Source organism: Myiozetetes cayanensis, unplaced genomic scaffold (assembly GCF_022539395.1).
Source record: "Myiozetetes cayanensis isolate MyiCay16 unplaced genomic scaffold, myiCay2020 scf2-11, whole genome shotgun sequence".
NCBI classification, from domain to species: Eukaryota; Metazoa; Chordata; class Aves; order Passeriformes; family Tyrannidae; genus Myiozetetes; species Myiozetetes cayanensis.
The window spans coordinates 96,411,265-96,432,438 of record NW_026087411.1 but is presented as its reverse complement, the minus strand read 5'-3'; the positions used below and the strand labels follow the sequence as shown (position 1 = coordinate 96,432,438).

Here is a 21,174-nt window from a genome sequence, read left to right as displayed (position 1 = left end):
GAGAAGCGTTATTGTGGAAAATGTTGAAAACTAATGTGTACTGCTTAGAGAACCTTATTTCATTCCTCTAGGTTTTGTAATATTGCAATTTCTTTGACTGCAGCAGTTACTTTGTTTTATGCAACATAACTAAAGCTGAACTAGGCTCTTGAAGTTTAACCCAGTTTCATTGTATTTGAAAACAAGAATAGATTTTTAAATTAAAACTTTACTATTATTTATATGTTGATCAATGTGATATATGGATGTTTAAAAAGTAAGACAGTTCATAATTTGTAATATAGATGTTTCAGTAATGTCCTTTAGAAAGATTGGTTAAAATCATACTTCTTTTCATGTATAATGACCTAAGAATAATTTCTATTTAAAAGTAATGAAAAATGCAGTCCTTAGTATGACAAAACCCGATTGTATTGATTCCCTAAAGTTCAACTGTATTTTGTTTTATAATTACTACAAGAAAGAGGTTGAGGTGCTGGAGCAAGTCCAGAGAAGGACAATAAAGCTGGTGAAGAGTCTGGAGCACAAGTCCTGTGAGGAGCAACTGAGAGAAGTGGGGTTGTTTAACTTGGAGAAAATGAGACTCAGTGGAGACCTTATTGCTCTGTATAACTACCTGAAAGGAGATTGTAGTGAGTTGGAAATTGCTGTCTTCTCCCAGGTAGCAAGTGACAGGACAAGAGGAAATGGCCTCAAGTTGCACCAGGGGATGTTTAGATGGATATTAGGAAGAAATTTTTAATGGAAAGGGTTGTAAGGCATTGGAACAGGCTGCCAAGGGAAGTAGTGGAGTCACCATCCCTGGAAGTGTTCAAGAAATGACTGGATATGGCACTTTGAGGGGACAGTTTAATGGTGAACATGGTGGTGATGCTAAGTTGATGGCTGGACTTAATGATCTTACAGGTCTTTTCCAACCTGTATGATTCTATAATCAGAAAGCATTGCTATACATTCAAAGAACTAGAAATAAATGCGTAGCTGTTTCACAGTTTGAGTATCAAATAACAGTAGTAGACCAATCAGTTTTGTAGTGTATAAATTTGGGAGACTGAATATAAATTCTTAAACTCCTGAAAGGTATCAGTATATTACAAGTTTCCTATATGTACCAGTTTTCTTGTTACTGTAAATCTGTACAAAATCATACATGCTCATTTTAGAGGGCAATAGATGCCTTTTGAAGGAAGAGCTTCTATATGAAACAAAACTTTTAATTATAAACCATATATAAATATATAATTTGTTTCCTTAATACCTTACTTTTCCTCCTTGTTTTACTCTAGAAATGCTTACTGCAGCATATTGACAGCAACTGGTAGGGCTTACTTGCATGCTAATAGCAATTCTTAATTTCTGTGTAGAATTTGAAATACTGAGGCCCATTTATTGAAGTACTAATGTTTCCAGAATAATGTTTTTCCTCATGCCACAAGCCTTATATGCTGCAGGTGGCAACATTTGCTTTTTTTTCTTTTGCTCTAGTTCCTGTTGATCTATGTTAAGACTGAATAACATAAATCACTTTGAAATACTAACACCTTCTGAATGTGCTTTTCTGCGAGACTGCAGTTAAGCCTCTCTGCCCACAGTGATGTCACACTGTATCGGCTTAAGCTCAAACTTTTGAAACACCAACATTATTCTTTATGAAATTAAGTTTTAAACAGAGCTGGCAAGTATGGAAATGGAGCCTGGCACAACTACTGCTCAGTGCCTACCCTTGTGTCGTGGCAGCACCCAAGTTGGTTTGGTGAGCTGCTGGGGCAGGGGGGCAGTTACTTCCCCACTGGGTGTTATGTTAGAGAGCTCACTGCTTTTTAGAGCCCTTCTCCTCAGCAGATCCTAAACAGAAGGCTTACCAGGTGGAGAAATGGGAACACATTAAGCCAGTGGCGGGCAAGGAAATAAATTTAATGGAGAGTACTCATTGAGATTTTTAGTTTATGAGAGATTTGTCATTTATGCGTCTTTAGCATAAAAATAGGTTCTGGCTCTATGGGGTCTGTTTTATGACATTATCTTTGGAGAAAAACTGTTGACAAGGCTAGAGTTACTCTTGACAAACAAGTGCCCTAACTTAAGTTTCAGACTATATCAGCTACTCAGATGATGTGTCTGCATTTGAGGCCTCTGTGGCCTCAAGTTAACAAATACATTTTGCTACTGGTTGTGTTGGCTCTGCCAAATGCTCTTCTCAGCTCAGCAGAATTCTCAGAAGTAGATACTGTGGTCCAGATTTCAGGGAAAGACTTGTTTCATAATAATTTCTTCTACTCCAGTGAAGCAGAATGAACAGCAAAGCAAACACATTTCTGGTGATTGTTGTTATTATTTGACAGAAACTAAATATATTTAGATTTAGGAGGCCTGTTGCATGTATAAGGGACAAAAAAATCCCCAGTATTTACTGCAGCTGGCAAATTCCTTCTTAAACCTCTGTGGCAGAATTCTTAGCTGCTGATGGAATCAAAATAGTTTTTCCTTCAGAAATTTCTGCCAAGGGAATAAGATCTTTGAATCAGATCTTAAAACTCCTTTGTGCTCGAGTAAATTCTGAAAAAAATTGGCAATTTTAAGTACTCAAACACACTGAGCCATACATATTTCATCACCTAACTTGTCAGTCACGGCTGGGGATAAGGGAGAAAGCCATCTGATGAAAAGTAGCCACTTAGTACCAGTTTAGACACTGCTAAATCTGCAAGACATCTGTTTGGGTCTGGCAAGTGCATCACAAAGCTGTGGGAAACTTACATATTTTTGGAGCAGCAATCAGAAGGCACAGAGCACCCAAAAGGCAACAAAAGATGCCTCTATGTGCTGGTGCTTAGACAACTGCTATGTGCTTCTGTATGCCTGTGCTTAGGCAACTGAATCCCACATGAAATGTCACAAAGACGTGGCTTTCAAGGTCATGAGTTTGGATCCCAAGATCTAGCTCTAAATGCAGTCCCTTTCCATATATGTGTACATTGCTTTTCTTCCAAATATGTGTTGTATATTTTGTGGTCAGCTTAAAAATCATATGTATCAGGGACAAAAAGTGTACTCTGCAGTCCTTAACTGGTGAGATACCTAAATACTAATGGAACTATTTAAATCTATTTATCTAATCTTAGTGGAATACTAGTTATGCATTTTCTTTTTACTTTCATATTAACATACTAATTTTGCTCTTTATAAGCTCTTACTAGAGTTATGCTGTAGTTTGTGTACATATGAATATCTTTGGGGGGGAAATTAACTGACAAAAACATTAACTTACATATAAGTGATGCAGCTTTTTTCCCTCAATTAAATTAATTTTCCCCCCTCAATTAAATTTTCAACTTTGAAAAGTTGCTAATTATTTTTTTAAGTTTTATACTAAAAGAATTCCTGATTTTTGCTTAACTCTGCCAGCAGTTATGCACATTTAACACAGTGGAGCCTGTGTAAAGTTACTGCTAAAAACACCTACGGTAAGGAGTAATGAAAGAGAATTAATTAATAAACAGACAACCCCAAAATTATGAGAGGAGCCTTGAGAAGTACATCCTAATTATTCTAAAAGAAGATCAGCTAGAGACAACAAACTGGAAACAGATATTTGTCTAGCCTTGTTTTAAAAGTCTTCAAGGAGAGGATTTCATAATCTCCTTAAGTATCCTGTTCTAGTATTTTGTATCATTAGCATAACACACATTTAAATCTCTTTCCTCATGGTTTAAGGCTGCTACTTCTTGTCTCTGGGCAGGGAAAGCTCTTTGATAAATGAGGGAAATACGTTTGTTAATTCTCTTTCAAATAATCAAAATGGCAACATGCTATTTAAATTCAGAGCACAGATTATACCTGGCTGATGGATTGGTAAGTACTTCCCCAAAGATGTGGTGATATTATTAGAAACGAACAACTGGCATATATGATACAAGTACTCACCCAACAAAAAAATACAAAACTACAGAAGATATAACCCTATATTTATTGCTGTGAAAAATGCCACTGGGACTGAATTTTATTGTAAATTTTCATCCTTCAAGATTAATAATAAGAAAGAGAACATCTATGCCATGTTTATTTGATAAAATCTTTATCTTCCTCTGGGAGTGTTTGGTTTGGACTTTTTCTTCTTAGAAGTATCCTTCTGTTTCATTCTTGATAGTGAATGTAGAATTTAAAAAGAAAGATGTGTGTGTATTTAAAAATCACTCTTCCGTGCTATTCTTTAAATTTTCATTCTGAAAGTCTTTTTAATATCAAATTTATTACATACTACTATTTTTAGAGTATTTTGTAATCTGAATATAAAAGATGCCTATAAAGATACATTGGTGTGAAAATATTTCCCAAATGTGATTGCCTTTGAAGTGAATTTCAAATCCAAGTAATTATTATGTGAATTAAAATATTAAAAATATTTTTAAAAGCAAATTAATGTGGTACATAGAAGAAAATAATGAAAGTGATAAACCTAAGTGATAAAATATGATTAAAATATAGGTCAGAATGCCAAGGATTTTTTTATTCTTTGTACTGTAGACTTACAATGCAATCTAGTTTCTGCATCTCTTTACTTTGAATTAGACTTGTTGCTAATTAGTTTTTTCCAGATATTTAACACCTTGTTCTGTTCATAAATTCTATGACAAGTTGCTAGGCACTTCTTTAAGTCATAATTTAAAGACCTGCAAAACCCAACTAACTTGTATATCCCAACTAATATGAAGCACTTAAGAGAATTTTCTGGCTGGAATTTATGATTTGGTTTTTTGAACTGCTTTAGACAGCATGATATCTGATGAGGAAGATTAATTGTTATGATGTTCTTCAACACCTGAATTATTGCATTTGTATCTGTGATGATTTGAGGTTGTAAACAAGACAAGGTTTATAACAAAAATATTTTTTCATTTGGTTGGGAAAACCAGGTTAGTTTTCAGGCACATAAAGTATTCATTCCATTTGTAATAGTCTTGAGTACTAAACGGCTGCTGTGAGCTGTTGCACTGAGTTTTGGGATGTATGTATCACTTAAACCAGCTGAGAGAGGTGTTCTTTCTTTTTTGCTCTTTGCTACTTTCACCTCTGATTCATGGCCCTGAAGAAGGGGGTTTGTGCCTCTATGTGTCTGCTTTTGCCAACATTATTTGTTGTTCTCATAAGAGGTGTTACATGTACCTACAAATCTTCCCTTGCCAATGCCGAAGAAGTACAAGAGATTTATTTACTGAGAATATAAAGAGATGCATTTGCAAGGTGCTCAAGAAGCATAAAAACACAAGTCAAGGTAACAAAGTTAAAAAGGAAAAAATCACTGCTGCCTGTACAACGAGTAGGGGATGTAATTTTTTCCGAAATCAGAGCTGCAGTAACAAACCCTTTTAGTTGTGCCTGGTATTTGCCTTCATCCTCTTTCATTGCAGTGATCCCTACCTTGCCTTGCCCCCTCCCAAATGCTGCTGATGCTGGGGAGGTGGATGAGCTCCTGGCTCCTGGCAAGATGTGCCTGCCCACCTCATGGCCAGGCCTTGCCCACGGGGCAGATACCAGCTGGTCCTTCCTCAGTGCTGGACCTTGAGGTTTCTCTCATCTCTGCTGGCAATTCAAATGAACCTTGCAGGAAATATCTGTCTTTGAGATATCTGTCTTTTTAATTTAGAAGAAATTGGCCTGTATTTTCAAAAGTGAGATGAAAATTGGCAGTCACAGCATAGTGATGGAATTCTTGTTTCTTTATGCAAACAAGATCATACTCTATGCTCAATACACTATGTGGCCACGTGTTGCAATGGCAGTAGGCAGACTTGACACTGCGATGTGCCTGATCACACCCGTGCTGATTTATTGGCTTTTTCTGTGATCCCCATTCACTGCTCCCTGGCATTGCTCGCTGGCTCGCGCTTGGCCATGCTGCTGCTGGCGGGAGCCTGGGAGGCTGCCAGGCACGTGCCTGGCTTCCCTGCTGCACACGCCTCCCAGAGCTCACTGCAAGGACTCTGCCCTAATCACCGCTTCTTCCCGCTTTCCTCACTCCGCAGTGACCGTTTGGCTCAGATCAGGGAGTAGAGCACATGGGGTGTTTCAGCACAAGCGAATTCCCACGTCCTTGACCTTTTCGTGCTGAAGGATTAATTTTTCAGGAGATATTGGGCTCTGAGTTGTCCTTTTTGTTTTTAAATGATGGGCCTGTTCTTGCTTCAGATCACAATGATTTCTGTATATGCACACTCTCCAGATGTCCCTGAGTTTGTCAGAAGTCAAATACGAAACTTTAGTAGTTTTGAATACATTTGGATATAGTCAGGATCCAAAGTCTACAAATAATTTTCACAGTTGCTTGTCCCAGTCTTATCTATTTCATCTTGTTTTCTCATCTGCAAGGTTAAGGAGTACCTCCACAATATAGTCAATGCTGGAATGATCCTGCATTTACAGTCCATTTTCACAACAGTTACAGATTAATAGTCTGGTTAATTATCATGTTATGTTAACTTTCAGTTTTACAGGAGTAACAGCTGCGTAATATTTGTTACTGTGTAATATTAATAGCTTCCATAAGCATCAACAGAGCATCAAATAGAGCACAGCTGTGGTGGTTAATTGTACACTAGTTGCTAGGAAGCCCTTTGTCTAAAGTCAAATTAGTCAAACTTTGGTTTATATTACAAATTTGGCTTTTGAGGGCATTCATACTTTAAATGCTAGTGTTCATGGACTAGAGAAGCTTATTTCTCAGCATCATCTGAAATTTTCACTCACTGAAATGAAAACAGTTGTCCCCTAAAAATATTATTCTGTTGGAAATTGTGAATGTTTTCTAAACAGCCTCCAATATTTTTCCTGTAAAAACCAATAATTTTCTTTTTTTGATACATTTTTTCAAGTATGCATACTCATGAAAATCACACTTGGCAAAAGAGTTTTCAAAGTATTATCTGCAAAATCTCCAAAGCAATGGTTGTCAAACGGGTTTTTTTCCTCCTATGTGTGTACACACACACACACACACACATACCCCCCTGCTCTACATAGTGATCTACAAACTCTTTTTTTTGTCATGCCTTGTATTTCTCAGATTCAAGTACGAGATTCAGATGGTAATAGAAAAATGTTAAGCTGCTACATCACTACTTCCATTTAGAACTGTAAACAGTGTGTAAACAATAAAAAATTCTTTAAGACATGTTGTCTTCATTAAGAAAACTGTACAGTATTCTTCTTTTTGTTTCACATCTTTTCAGATATCTGCACTTTAATCAAATAGAAACGCTGGAACCTGAATCCTTTACTCATCTTCCAAAACTTGAAAGGCTGTAAGTTTGTTTTTCTTGGGGTAAGATTCAGAAGTCAGCTTACTTCTTTGTTTGAATTAAATAAAGTTGTTGAAACTGGAAAATAGTATTTTATCACTGCCATGGGTTACTTTTAATCTAAACTTTATACTGTAACTACTACATAGTGAGGCTGACCTCAGAAGAATGCATAAGTGAGCATTGCGTGTGGTATATTTTTCTATTGCGAAACTATTTCTAAAGAGCTGTGATCAATGTTTGCCCTAAACCAAATGTTATAAATGAAGAACTAGAAGATAAGACGACTTTTTTTTTTTTTTTTTTTGAATTTCTCATTTGAATGCTTATGAACTCCCTTCCTTTTGGTTACTTGTGGCTTCTTTTTCCCCATACAGACAAAATTACACTTTGGAGGCCACTTTAAAAAACAGTACCAATTAGTTGCTGAAAGAGTTTTTTGGTTTTTGTTTTGTTTGGGTTTTTTTAATTTTCTAAGACTACTTTTTCTCAAAAAACTTCTAGAAGAATGTAAATTAAATGAGTAGATCTCAAAATCTGAATTATTACATGCATATTTCTGTGTTTTTAACAGATTTTTGCATAACAACAGAATAGCTCATTTGATTCCTGGAACATTTAGTCACTTAGAATCTATGAAGAGACTGTAAGTAAATTGAATTCTTACTCAACTAAAGAAAGTTTAAATAACCCAATTAAACTGTCTCTCCTTTTGCAATATTTATCTTTCTTGTAAATGCCATTCATGGTTTAATTGTTTTAAATATTAAATAATTTTTTCCTAAGCTGTGCTCCCCTTGTTTATGTGCATAGTTTGAGATCATTTTTTCATATCTTACTTTAGTGACTTTAGTGACTGACTAAAGTTTATTTCCTGTATTGGGATTATTTGTAATTATGTGGTCTTGTTTTATAGACTAAATAATACATGGATTGTTCTTTGGGTTTTGTTTTGGTTTTTTTCCCCTCCTCTTGTCTATGTCTTACTGGGTGATCCTTCTGTGATGTCTTTCAATATTTGATAATTTGGTATTTTCTTTTGATTTACTTGTCCTTCTCTGATGCTAAAAGCACGATTATAAAAAGGTGCTCAATGGTTTAAGAATATAACTATTACTTTCCATTCTTGTAGCTTATATACTTCAAGCAACTCCAGAAGCCAGTTTATCTTGAAATTACTTTATCTTGGAAAACTAGAGGGTTTTTAGTCCCTCAGTAACATTTGAAAATTTGAACTGAATGAGTACCATTGTAAGATGACTTTCAGAGGGTTTTCTGCCTTTCACTTTGGATCTCCACTGATCTAGGATAAAAATTTGTTAAATTATCCAAGACTGCTGTTTTGAGAAAGGCAGTCATGCATTCATACCCACCTTTCCAGAAGGACTGTTGAGGCTGTGCTGTGCAGTGAGTTGTGGCACAATCTCCACCAAGAGAAGAGATTGCAAGGGATGCAACAGGAGGGTGGTTCTGTTGGTTTGATACAGTTGTGAAATCACACCTCCAGCTGTGAAAGTCAAAGTACTGCAAATTTTGATGATGTATGCACCTTCCAGTAGTAGCTGCTCCACTCATACCTTCCTTAGATTCTTCTGGAGTTCAAGTGAAACAGAAAAAAAGTACTCTTTTCATAATTCCTATGTAAAGGGGAAATTTAATAGTGGCTGCTGTTGGAAGAGGACACTGGGCTAGACTGACCTGGTGTCTTCTGGCCTGGAGCAACTTATCTCTGAAAGTCACACTCTAACTTTTGTGTTCCAGATTAAATTTTACCAGTAACATCTGACATACTGGAGACATTTGTATAGTGACTTTTAAAATAGTTTTGCTTGTTTGTGTCTGATTTTCATAGGAGAACAGAGAAGAAATTATATGAGGATTACAAGAAATACTATAAGACAAAACGATCTAAAAGTTTACTTCCCCCAAAGATAAACCAAATTGAGGTTGTTTTGCCATGCAATTTTATTTCCAGTCTAGATACAGATATATTTAGATTAGTACAGATTTCTATACCTAATGTTTTCTTTCCTACAGGGCCCTCTACCAGAAGGTTCAGTGCTCAGTGTAGTAATAGGGCACTTCACTACTGGAAAGAAAGTCAACAGAATTTATGGGTTCTCGTTATCTGCAATAGGCAAATGTTTGACAAAGTTATTGACCCCCTGAACTCAATGAGAGCTTAATGCTGAAATAAAACTGTGGGTCTTTGTCTCATTTGCCTGATCAGCAAAATGAGAAGTTGTAAAAATGTCAGGGTAGCTATGAAGTTGCTGCACTAATAAGTATTAAACAGATGAAATGTAGGGAGAATGGTATAAATTCCTTATTTGAGCAAAGTTTGTATAACATCTAAATAAAATCTGATTTATTCACTAAATGCTGGGGTTAAAACATAACATTGTTTAGATGCTTACTGTGATGTTTAGCTGCATTCTGTGATTTTTACTGCCTGTGCAGTAGAAATAATAAAGGCTGCCAGAGTGCCTATATATAAATAAATAAAGTTACCATCGCCTGTATTGCGTCTTGCCCATTGTCTGTATTCACAGATAAAGGCCTTACTCCATTTGCAAACCATGTTGATCCTAGCAAAATAGTTGAACCTTGCTAACAGACTTGTGACTGCTTCTTGTTTGGTGCAGGCGTTTGGATTCAAACGCTCTTCACTGTGACTGTGAAATCCTGTGGCTGGCGGAGCTGTTGAAGACGTACGCAGAGTCGGGTAATGCTCAAGCAGCAGCTACCTGCGAGTACCCACGAAGGATCCAGGGAAGATCAGTGGCCACGATAACACCAGAAGAACTGAACTGTGGTGAGTTGATGGCATTTCTTGATGGCTTTTTTAATGTGTTACATGTATCTAAACTGTGGTTTTTTTGTTCTATTCTATTTGATAACACTGACCACTTCTGGTTAATAAGAAATATCCCTCTGTTTCCTCTTTATTTCTGGGTGTTTCTGACAGAATTGATTGCTTTTACCCTTCAACCTATCTTTAATGAAACAAATACATCCATATTTGAAATTTCTCCTTGAGGAGCTAAATGTGATTATCCTGAAGGAGTTTAATTTTTTTATATTTCAGTTTTGGTAATAACCAGATTTTAAGGTAGGGTCTTTGGTGTTATATTAATACTTCTTTGGAAGGGAAAAGAAACAAAGAAGCTTTATTGAACTACACCTTATGACAGTTCTTGCTGTTAAAATTTTGTTGATATTGTTGGAATCAGGGTTGGTCCACTGAATTTCTTGTTTACTCATAAATAGTTATAACGAGTGCCCAACACAGGCACTGAAATCCTCTGTCACTGAGGATTAATGAACAAGCACCTTTGTAATCCTTTTGTTTGTCTGTATTCCTTCATCTTAGGGATGCAAAAACTTGGCCCTGGGGTTCAGGCCAGCACCTCTTGTGTCCTGAAATCAAAATGCAGATTTGAATTTCAGTAAAACTTTCAAGGTTCATTGTCTCTCACGGGGTCCTTCTGGACAAGATGTCCAGCACACAGCTGGATAAACACATCATGTGGTGGGTGAGCAATTGGCTCATGGGTCGAGCACAGAGGGTAACAGTGAATGGGGTGACATCAGACTGTTGACCTGTCACTAGTGGGGTTCTACAGGGCTTCATCTTAGGCCCTGTGCTCTTCAACATCTTCATAAATTACTTGGACACAGGACTGGAAAGGGTACTAAGCAAGTTTGCAGATGACACAAAACTGGGAGGAGCTGCTGACTCCCTCTAATGCAGGGAGGCTCTGCAGAGAGACCTTGACAAATTTGAAGACTGGGCAATCACCAACCACATAAAGTTCAACAAGGGAAGCACAGATTCTGCACCTGGGATAGGGCAACCCTCGATGTTCATACAGACTAGGGAATGAGATTCTGGAAAGCAGTGCCATGGAAAGGGACCTGGGGGTCCTGGTCAATGGCAAGTTGAATATGAGTCAGCAGTGCCCTGGCATACAGGAGGGCCAACCGTGTCCTTGGGGGCATCAGGCAAAGCATGGCCAGCCAGTCCAGGGAGGGGATTGTCTCGCTCTCTTCTGTACTGGGATGGCCTCATCTGGCCTTGAACATTTTGTGCAGTTTTGGGCACCACAATATAAGAAAGATAATAAGTTCTTAGAGAGCATCTAAAGGAGGACAGTGAAGATGGTGAAGGGCCTTGGGTGGAAGCTGTGTGAGGAGTGGCTGTGGTCACTTGGTCTGTTCAGCCTGCAGAAGAGGAGACTGAGGGGAGACCTCATTGCAGTTACAACTTCCTCATGAGGGGAAAAAAAGAGGCAGGCACTGATGGTCACTCTATAGTGACCAATAACAGAATCTGAGGGAATGGCCTGAAGTTTTTTCAGGGAAGGTTAGGATTGGATATTAGAGAAAAGTTCTTCACCTCCAGAGGGTGGTTGGGCGCTGGAACAGACTCTTTAAGAAAGTGGTCACAGCACCAAACCTGACAGAGTACAAGAATCATTTGGCGATATTCTCAGGCACGTGGTGTGACGCTTGGGGATGGTCCTGAGCAGGGCCAGGAGCTGGACTCAATGATCCTTGTGAGTCCTTTTCAATTCTGCATGTTCTGTGATTCTGTAATTTCTGATCAAGCTATGGGCATTTGCCTGCCCAGCCACCTCTTGAAGCTGAGGTATAAAGTAACTAAATTGTCCTTTTGGTTATGTGTTGGATATAATTCTGATCATGAGAATTATGATCGTACGTATCTACAAGGTTCTTGAAATAGATAGTTCAAATGGAGTTTGGTGCAAGAAGAATTCACATGGCATCCTACCAGCTCTCTGCACATCTAAGGAGTCTGAATATGAAAACTGCAGGAAGTAAGCTGTACAAATTATTTTGTTGGAGGCAGGTTAGGCATTGATACTTATCTAGAGGAAGTTATTTTAAATGGCACTTGTGCTTGCTGCTCTAAAGTTTTTCCTTCATAGGCAAATTGAGTCTCTGTTAAAATAAATAAAACAACCACTTTAGAATCTGATACAAATTTGCACAATCTATTTCCAGTCTGCTAAAAGGTCCTAAGGAACAATGCAGGAAGTAAAAAATCCCACAGTCACTTTTGGATCAGGAAAAGTGAATTTAATCCTAATTAAGCATATACATATTTTAAGTTACAGCATTTGTGAAAACTATTTTTTTACAAGGTTTGTGGAAATATTTTCATTTACTGTTTTTTTAATAGTTTTAAAATAAGTGAGAGTTCCTTGTATATTTTATTGTTGATACAGAGAGGCCAAGAATTACATCAGAGCCTCAGGATGTGGACGTTACCTCAGGGAATACAGTGTACTTCACTTGCAGGGCTGAAGGCAATCCTAAACCAGAAATTATCTGGCTTCGAAACAAGTAAGTTTAAAAGAGGAAGACAGAAACTTGATGTAAGTATGTTTTCTTGAGTGTGTGTGTGTGTGTGTTCATGTACATTTCTGGGTGCATGTCCACATGATCAAGGAATTGTTACAGCAGAAACATCTTATAATTAATAAGCATATGAAGAATAATGGCCTGTATCTTTTTTATTAGTAGGTCTAAACACTTAAGAGCCAATAACTTTAGAAAATATTATTTTATTACTCTAATACTATTTGTAAGGTGTTCAGTTGTAGCTATACCTGCAAAGCTGCTCACACCTCTAACACTAAGTCATTTTATATATGACAAGGCAATCCAATGTGTACATGTTGCATGTACAGTAGATTACTCAGTGTGTGCATACATTTTGAGGCAAAGCAAAAGCTACTTTTTTAAAGGAGTCCAGCTGGAAAAGAGTTAGGTCGTCTCTTTGGAGAAGAGCCCCAGCTCTTTGGAGGTAGGTTTTCTCCAAAGTGTAGCTCCATTCCAGGAGAGGAGAAAGAGAGGTCAGTTTCTGGGCTCCTCAGACTGGTACATGGAGGGCAGGCAAGTATTTATAGGAATAGGGTAATTCAGGTCAGAGAAGGTCTCCAGTGCAGCCATCTGCTCAAAGCAGGATTATACCACGCTGTTTTATTCAGATGGATCTTAAAAGCCTCTGTGGCTGGAGGTGGCACAAGCTATCTGGGCAACCTGGTTCTCCTCACTGCTTAGGGAAAGGAAAGAAGGTCCCACAAAGGATGACTGCCTTTCAGCAGTACAAGGGCAAGCCTGCTGCAGGGTGGCTGCTCAAGCTATGCCCAGAGCCTGGCTGCCTCCAGCAGCACTGGGCACAGCACAGCTGAACCAGCCATGTGGCAGCACATCATGCTCCTTAAGCTGGTGTGAATTTACAATGGCCATGTGGATTGTGAGTTTACCACTAGCTAATCAGACTTTGGCTTAATAAGTTTTTACACACATGGAGAACCTGATCCATAACATAAATGCCCTCACATTTTCTGTAGAACATTTTAGCTTGTTAGATTCTGATAAAATGGAATGATGTCGAGTCCCGGTCCTGTAGTTTTTTGCTGATGTCAGTGAGAACCCCATGTGCAGCAAGGGTTCAGGATTTATGGAGTATGTCAAGAACAGAGACTTGAACTTGGATGGTGTAATTATTTCATTAAAATTTTCTTTGGCTCATGTACTTTTTATAATAAACAAAGAAAACATGTATTCAGAATACACATATGAAAGAGTTTTAAGAAGAAATTTGAGCTTAGGCTGTGGGATTATTGACTCTGGCTTGTTTCCTGGCTTCATGAATGAGACCGAAGCTCTTTGCAAGGTAGCTGAGTATATCAAGATTTCAGTCAAAAGCCACTGACCTGTTGAGCAGTATGTTGAATAGATCACTAGACTGGGTTTTGTGCAGAGGAGTTGAGAACTCATCCCTCCTCTGTGCTTTATCCATCATGTAGTCAGGGCTGAACGGAGAAACAGTTCCTTTAATAAAACCACTTAAGAGTTCTTAGTTAACATCACAGCAATGCATCCATGACATAATCTGAAGATCTCAATTTAACTTATATTTTAAACCAGTATAAATTATAATCAGGTTCATTGGTGCTCTTTAAACAATCCAGGGAGAGTTTGGTACAAAGATCGTTTTATAGCAACTAGCCTCTCTCCTAGTATAAAGTATCTTGAGTGTTGAACTTACATGGTATACTTCTGGTGGAAACAGTTTAAATTGTTTTGCCAGCTAGAACAGCCTTAAAGAAAAACGAGACCAAGTATGTGCATTTTGTTCACTTTTTCCCCTGTAAGCTTTTACTCATAAAAGTATTTTGGCTTTTTATTTTGAAGATGTAATACTTGTGTAAGCAAAATTGTTTCATTTTTTGTTTTTCCTCTTCTCATTCGGAGAAAATGCAAAATTCTGTTATTTTACTGAACAAATTAAATTCCACACCCCCCCGGCCCAAGTTATTTTGGGTGATTTATCTGTTGGGTTTCATTATTTGACAGTTTTCTGTGCTTGTGATTTAAAGGTTTAACTCCAGCAGATTCTTTTCTTCACAGTAATGAACTCAGTATGAAAGAAGACTCCCGTCTAAACTTGCTAGATGATGGCACATTGATGATTCAGAATACTCAAGAAACAGACCAAGGCATTTACCAGTGCATGGCAAAAAACGTGGCTGGAGAAGTGAAAACTCAGGAAGTTACTCTTAGATACTTTGAGTCACCAGGTAAAGAACATCAAGTCTGAATTTTGCTTTCAGGTAGAGAATTGTTTTGATAATAAGATTGTTAAAAAATAAAATGCTTTGGCTTTTTATGTTCTTGACATGCAGATTTGTTGTGCTTGGGCATCTTAAGAATTAGATCCTGGAGCTATAATATTCCTGTAACAAAACTGCAAATCATCTGGTTAATTAATATGTTTATTGTAGTATGCAGTTTTGATGATAATCTTGTAGACTGTAGAAGGATTAGAAAAAGAGACTGTTGCATTGTAACATTGGTCAGTGCAATAATGTTCTCTCTGGATACCTGAAAACCACAATCTTCTGAACAGACTACTCGTGGAAGCTTTAGCACACCCAGTGTAGCCACTGTTGCTCAAGAGCCTTTTACCCCTGTCTAGCCAAGGCGTCATGTTTGCAAGCATGAAATTCCTATCCTGGACTGTAATGTTTTTAAAAACTAAACTTTCCTGTGAGAACATTTTGTCTTGACGCACAGCATCAGGTAAACTGAAAATGTCCCTGCAATGACAAGTACTTGTATACTTGGGAGAAGTTACTAAAATGTTGCTTAATCTGTTTTGTCTTTTTGTGCACTTATGGCAATTTTTAGCCTGTTTGTTTTCTGGGTCTCAGTGTCTGAGCCTCTGAAGAGACCTTTATAAAGATCAGCATAGGTGAACAAAATGTTTGAAAATTGTTTTAATGAAAGTTAAATTGTGCAATTATGAGCTTTTGGATTTTATTTATTGATGTTTGTAAATGTCAGATTAGGTTAGACTTAAAGTAAGGCAGAGTTTGCACCAAGATAGAAGTATGCTGGAACAGAGCTTTAAAAACCCCCACTAGACATCCCAAACTATTGCAATATTTGGCTAAATTAGTGCTATGTGATCTAAAAGTCATATTTAGGCATTGCTATTTTCTCACAGCCCGGCCAAGTTTTGTGATTCACCCACAAAATACTGAAGTGCTGGTTGGAGAGAGCGTTACCTTGGAGTGCAGTGCGACCGGGCACCCTCAGCCACGAATTACGTGGACCAAAGGTGACAGAACGCCTTTGCCAAATGACCCTCGTGTCACAATAACTCCCTCAGGAGGACTTTATATACAAAATGTAAAGCAGGAGGACAGTGGCGAGTATACGTGTTTTGCAACTAACAGCATAGATAACATCCATGCGACTGCGTACATCATAGTCCAAGGTACGTAACTTTAAGCTAGGAGTGATGTATTACTTGAAATTGTGTGGATTTGCCTTTTTTTTCTGTATTGACAGAGCCAAACTAAAGTTTTTACTTTTAATTGAACTATTGTAGTGCATAAGAAAGTTGCTATACGTTTCACATAGAGTAAGATATTATATACTGTTTTCCTGAAAGTTGTTTCATTGATTATTATAATTATTTTGATATTTGGAAATGTTTATTATTTATTATGTTTTGTTTGTGTGAAGGAACAAAAACATGTAAATTTTTTGGAGGATTAAATTTTTTCTGTAACAGGGAGAGTTACAGAATTACCAGAGTACTAGAAATGGAGTTCTGAATAAAGATCTGTGCTGCTTTTCTTTTGTAGACACTTCAGTGAATGTGGGAACTCTGATCAGTTTAATAGAAACTATCATTCTTCCAGGTGAAGCGCTAGCTTTTCTGCAAAGCAGAAGTTGAAGTTGAGAACAATTATCAAAAGTCTCCTGTGTATATAGATAATATTTTTTGCACATACTTTCATGCAGGAACTTTAGTTTAAAAAATACTTTGAGTAACCTTTAAATTCAAGTTTGCTTCTGTTCTTGTGTTAAAATCTCTAGGCAAATAGTTTAGGTTACAAATGCCTTGTTAATGAGTTCAAAAGCTATACAAAACAACTGTGTGGTTTGTTCATTTATTATTCACCAGCAGACGTATTGTGAGAGCTGAACAAAACACTGATAGTGAACAGTGTTACTGCAGAACCTGGCCCACACACCACTCATTACTTTCCTTCAGTGCATGGAGGAAAACAAGGAGCTCAGGATGGTTTTGATTACATTGCATTTTCTTCACAATTTAGCTGAGGAGTTTTGAGAGAAAGAGAAGACGGTATTTTTAATCCAGGGAACACTCTGTGTTTTGATTCTACAAGTCTTACCATACCTCTTGTTTTGAATCTGACAGTAGATTCCACAAAACTTCACTGTTGCCAGGGAGGTGTTACTTTTGCACAAGTGGCTACCCTAACTCTCCACTCTACAGCAGTCACAATATAAAAGAGTCCCATTAGCATCTTTCTTCCCACCAACATGAGATATTCAACTCATAAAGGAAATGGTGCGTCATTTCAGACAGTCGTGCATTTTTCAGTTTGTTTGTTTTTGGTTTTGTGTTTTTTTTTTTTTAACCTGCTTTATTTTCTCTTCTGTAGCTCTACCTCAGTTTACTGTCACTCCTCAAGACAAAACAGTGATTGAGGGACAAACTGTTGACTTCCCTTGTGAAGCACAAGGTTATCCCCAGCCTGTTATTGCCTGGACTAAAGGAGGTAAGTGTGTTCTGTTCTTACTTTTAAACTATTAGAATAGTTTAGCTGTCATATTGGAATTACTCATGTATTGAAAGGAGTTGCATATATTTGTTTAGATGCTTCAGTCTCTGAAGGAAGCAGAGTTCATCTCTTTCTCATTTAGCTAGAAAAGACAAGGTGTCCCACAGAAGCTAGCTACCCAAACAGATTTCATTATTCAGTAAAGAGTCATTAAAATATATGTATCCATAATAGATTCTCAGTAATAAATGTTTAAGAAATACAGGGCAAATCAAGTGTGACAGTCACTGCTGGTGTACTACAAGAGAAATAGAGATGGCTGTCATTAACTGGAGATCTGAAATTAGGTAGGATGTGCTCTCTTCAGAAACCAGAACAGTCCAGCCTGTAACTGGCATTGGTATATGAACATCTCTGACACTTAATGTGCATTGACAGGAGCACTGGGGTGCACTCTGCTGACTGTTTTATCGAGTTATATCCCTAAAGGCATTAAGGCAAATCCATCAGGAAGAAATATTGTAGCGGGTGTTTTATCAGTAAGCAAATATTCCAGTTGGTTCAAATTAAACAGCTCTAGCAGGTAAAACAACTCTTAGGAAATTCTTAATTATGGTAGATAAAGCAGATTGTTAACAAACTGTTCGTTATTTTGTTGCTGATAATGTCCCTCTTTCTCCCTCTACTGAGACTGCTACAATCAAATGAAATGTCCATAAGGGAAGGATAGGGTACAGACACTGATGTGCATTCATTTTTGTTATATGTTTTTCTATGGATTCCCTACATGGCTTAGGCACATGAAATGAATTGTGTCTTACACACATGGCATATGAAACGAGCAGTAACACATGTTGGTGTTTTTATGCCTTCTCATTTGGATGCTCTATCATGCTCCTTAAATGAAAATATTTATTTCTACCACAAACAGAGAAAAGATCAGGATTATAATTGTGTGCACATGTATAATTTGTTTGCTTTTCATGTTTATCTTCTGAGAAGTAAAGGTTTCAAACATTTTGGGGTTTTTTTAATTGTTGTTAGGTATTGGGGTTTTTTTAAGAAACCTTAATTTTTTCCGGTGTTTTATCACGTTTAAAATCTTCTGGGTTTCCCTTTTTCTGACACAAAGGGACTTTGTTGCTATAAATGGCAAATGCCGTTGTTGTGTGTTCCAGGAGGCCAATTGTCTGTTGACAGAAGACATTTAGTCCTATCATCTGGAACCCTAAGGATTTCCAGGGTTGCTCTGCATGACCAGGGACAGTATGAATGCCAAGCTGTCAACATTATCGGATCTCAGCGAATTGTTGTATACCTGACTGTGCAGCCTAGAGGTATGCTCTCCATGCACTGCTGCTGGGGGAAAAAAAACAAAGAAGAAATATTTAAGCTTACATTAAAATATACACTACTGTGTGTGATTGTTTCTGAGTATATCTATTTTTAGATCTCAAGTGGGTTTTAGTAAATAATATGTATGGATACTTACCAATATTTGTACAGAGTATCGTTCCTTTAGAACAGTCTGTCTTCTGGGAAAGAGGTTTATCTGATTTACTTTTTTCGGTAAAGAGTGGAGGTTTTCTTTGAGGATGACAGTATTCCTATGCTTGGGAGAATGTTTTGTGAAAAGTCTAGTTTCTGGTAAGGCCCTACAGTGTTTATTAAAAAATGTTATTCACATAATGTTTTATCTCCATTAACAGAGCACTTTATTTTACAACAGTGGAATGAACTTCACAAAGAAAAGTCATTGCTTACACTGAAAATAAACTGACAAACCCCTAAAAACTAAAAAGCCAACCCCAAACTCCATTATTTAATGTTTTTCTCAAAGTAAATTCTAAGTAAACTACTTTTAGGATAAATTGTAATCATATTAACATTGTAACTTAAGTACGTTGATGTTTAACTAAATTCAAGGAGATTAACCATTTAATTCAAAGCATTTCTTTTTAATGACCTAATTTTAAACTGTATTTTAGCAAAAGGGACTCAGATGTCTTCCTGAGCTTAGAAGTCTGTCAGAAAAAAATTCCATTGATTTTTCTTGCTTAAGAGTAGTACTAATAGATGGATTTGTCAAAATTGAGGTAATTTTTTTCTACGTACATAAAATTGTTGTTTAAAATTATATTAAACAAATTTCCATTCTAAAAAGTGTTATAGCTTTCCAGCTGTGTTAAACTTCACTAAACTTGAGTAAAGTTTAATATAAGGATTTTTGTGCAACTCAAGTTGCAAACTCCAGTCAGTAAAAGATTGAATGCTGAATATAAGCCTGAAACTGGAGCTCTCCATAGATTACTTGCAATGCTGTTTTCAGTTGTGTAGAAAGAGAACATTTTTAATTCTGGGCTTCTAACAAAAGGACTGTTCATCTGAGGAATGTCTAGTCAGTGGTAACTGTGGCTAAATCTGTGTTAATGAATACAGATTAGTGGTCCAGGCCTGTTTGCTGGCATGGCGTGGCTCACATCCATAGAGCCATGCTCTCTTATTCCCCAGTGCTGGATACCTGCCTCTGGATGCATTATTTGAAATGGTTTCTGGTTCTTGACAGCTCTTTGCCTACAAACAGTTTAACAGCAGGGCCAGATTAAGTTGGTAGTATTAATGTATGCTGTGTGGCCAAATACTTTTCTGTAAAAGCACAGTCCTCTACCCTCTCACACTCTCCCCAAAACACATTACATTACAGAAGAAATACAATTCTTAACGTAGATTTAGGTAACAATGTGTACTCTGTCCTTAGAATTGGAGGTGATTTTTTGGGTGTTTAAGGCCTAAGGCTCACTGGTGTCAGGGAGGTAGGAACTCTGCCAAGAGTTAGCGCCTTAGCAAGTCAGGCTGAGAGATGCACAGTTGAATGTGTTGTGGAAGGTTTTGCTTCTATCATCTAAAAAATTGGTGTTGTTGCTACTTAAAAAATAAAAATACATGACAGAAGTTAATGGGATGTTTGTTGTGATGACTTTGTAAAGATTTAACAATTAACAGAAATTTTTTCAGAGCGCTAAATTTATGGAACTCAAGTGATTTTGACAAGTACTAGCCTGTTATGTTAGAAGTTAACAGTACTTTAAAATCACTCTGAAGCAGACATCAGAAAGAGAGTCATAGAATCATTAAGGTTGGAGAAGATCTTTAAGATCACCAAGTCCAACTGTCAATGTAACACCACCACTGTATTCATTGTTAAACCATGTCATCAACTGCCATATCCACATGTTTTTTGAACACTTCTAGGGATGGTGATTCTACCACTTCTCTGGGCCGTCTGTTCTAGTGCTTGACAACTCTTTCTTATGCAAAATTTTTTCCTAATATCGAATCTAAACCTCACCTGGTGCAACTTAAAGGCATTTCCTTTTGTCCTGTCTCTTGTTACCAGCCCTTCTCTGGATATCTCTGGCACCTCAATGTCTTTCTTGTAGAGAGAGGCCCTAAATTAAACATGGTATTTGAGGTGTGGCCTCACCCATGCTGAGTACAGGGAGACAATCACTTCCCTAGTGCTGCTGGCCACACTGTTGCTGATAGAACCCAGGAAGCCCTCGGCCTTTTTGGCCACTGCTGGCTCATGTTCATTTGCTGTCAATCAACACTCCCAGGTCTTTTTCCTCTGGGCAGCTTTCCAACCACTCTTCCCCAAGCCTGTAGTGCTGCATGGGGTTGTTGTGACCCAAGTGCAGGATGTGGCACTTTGCATTATTGAAACTCATACAGTTGGCTTC

General features: G+C 37.5%; 1 protein-coding gene across 2 annotated transcripts in view; it reads left to right on the top strand.

The window, feature by feature from the left end:
• Positions 1 to 21,174, top strand: part of PXDN (peroxidasin) — an 88,706-nt gene that overhangs the window by 34,433 nt on the left and 33,099 nt on the right. Inside the window, exons 5-12 of one of the 2 annotated variants that reach the window (XM_050316112.1) lie at positions 7,227 to 7,298; positions 7,870 to 7,941; positions 9,941 to 10,110; positions 12,548 to 12,665; positions 14,742 to 14,911; positions 15,841 to 16,113; positions 17,315 to 17,431; positions 18,613 to 18,771. In XM_050316112.1, the coding sequence (XP_050172069.1) occupies positions 7,227 to 7,298; positions 7,870 to 7,941; positions 9,941 to 10,110; positions 12,548 to 12,665; positions 14,742 to 14,911; positions 15,841 to 16,113; positions 17,315 to 17,431; positions 18,613 to 18,771 (1,151 nt within the window). Of the gene's footprint in view, positions 1 to 7,226; positions 7,299 to 7,869; positions 7,942 to 9,940; positions 10,111 to 12,547; positions 12,666 to 14,725; positions 14,912 to 15,840; positions 16,114 to 17,314; positions 17,432 to 18,612; positions 18,772 to 21,174 lie in introns of those variants that run through there. The other variant, XM_050316113.1, reaches the window with a different exon arrangement.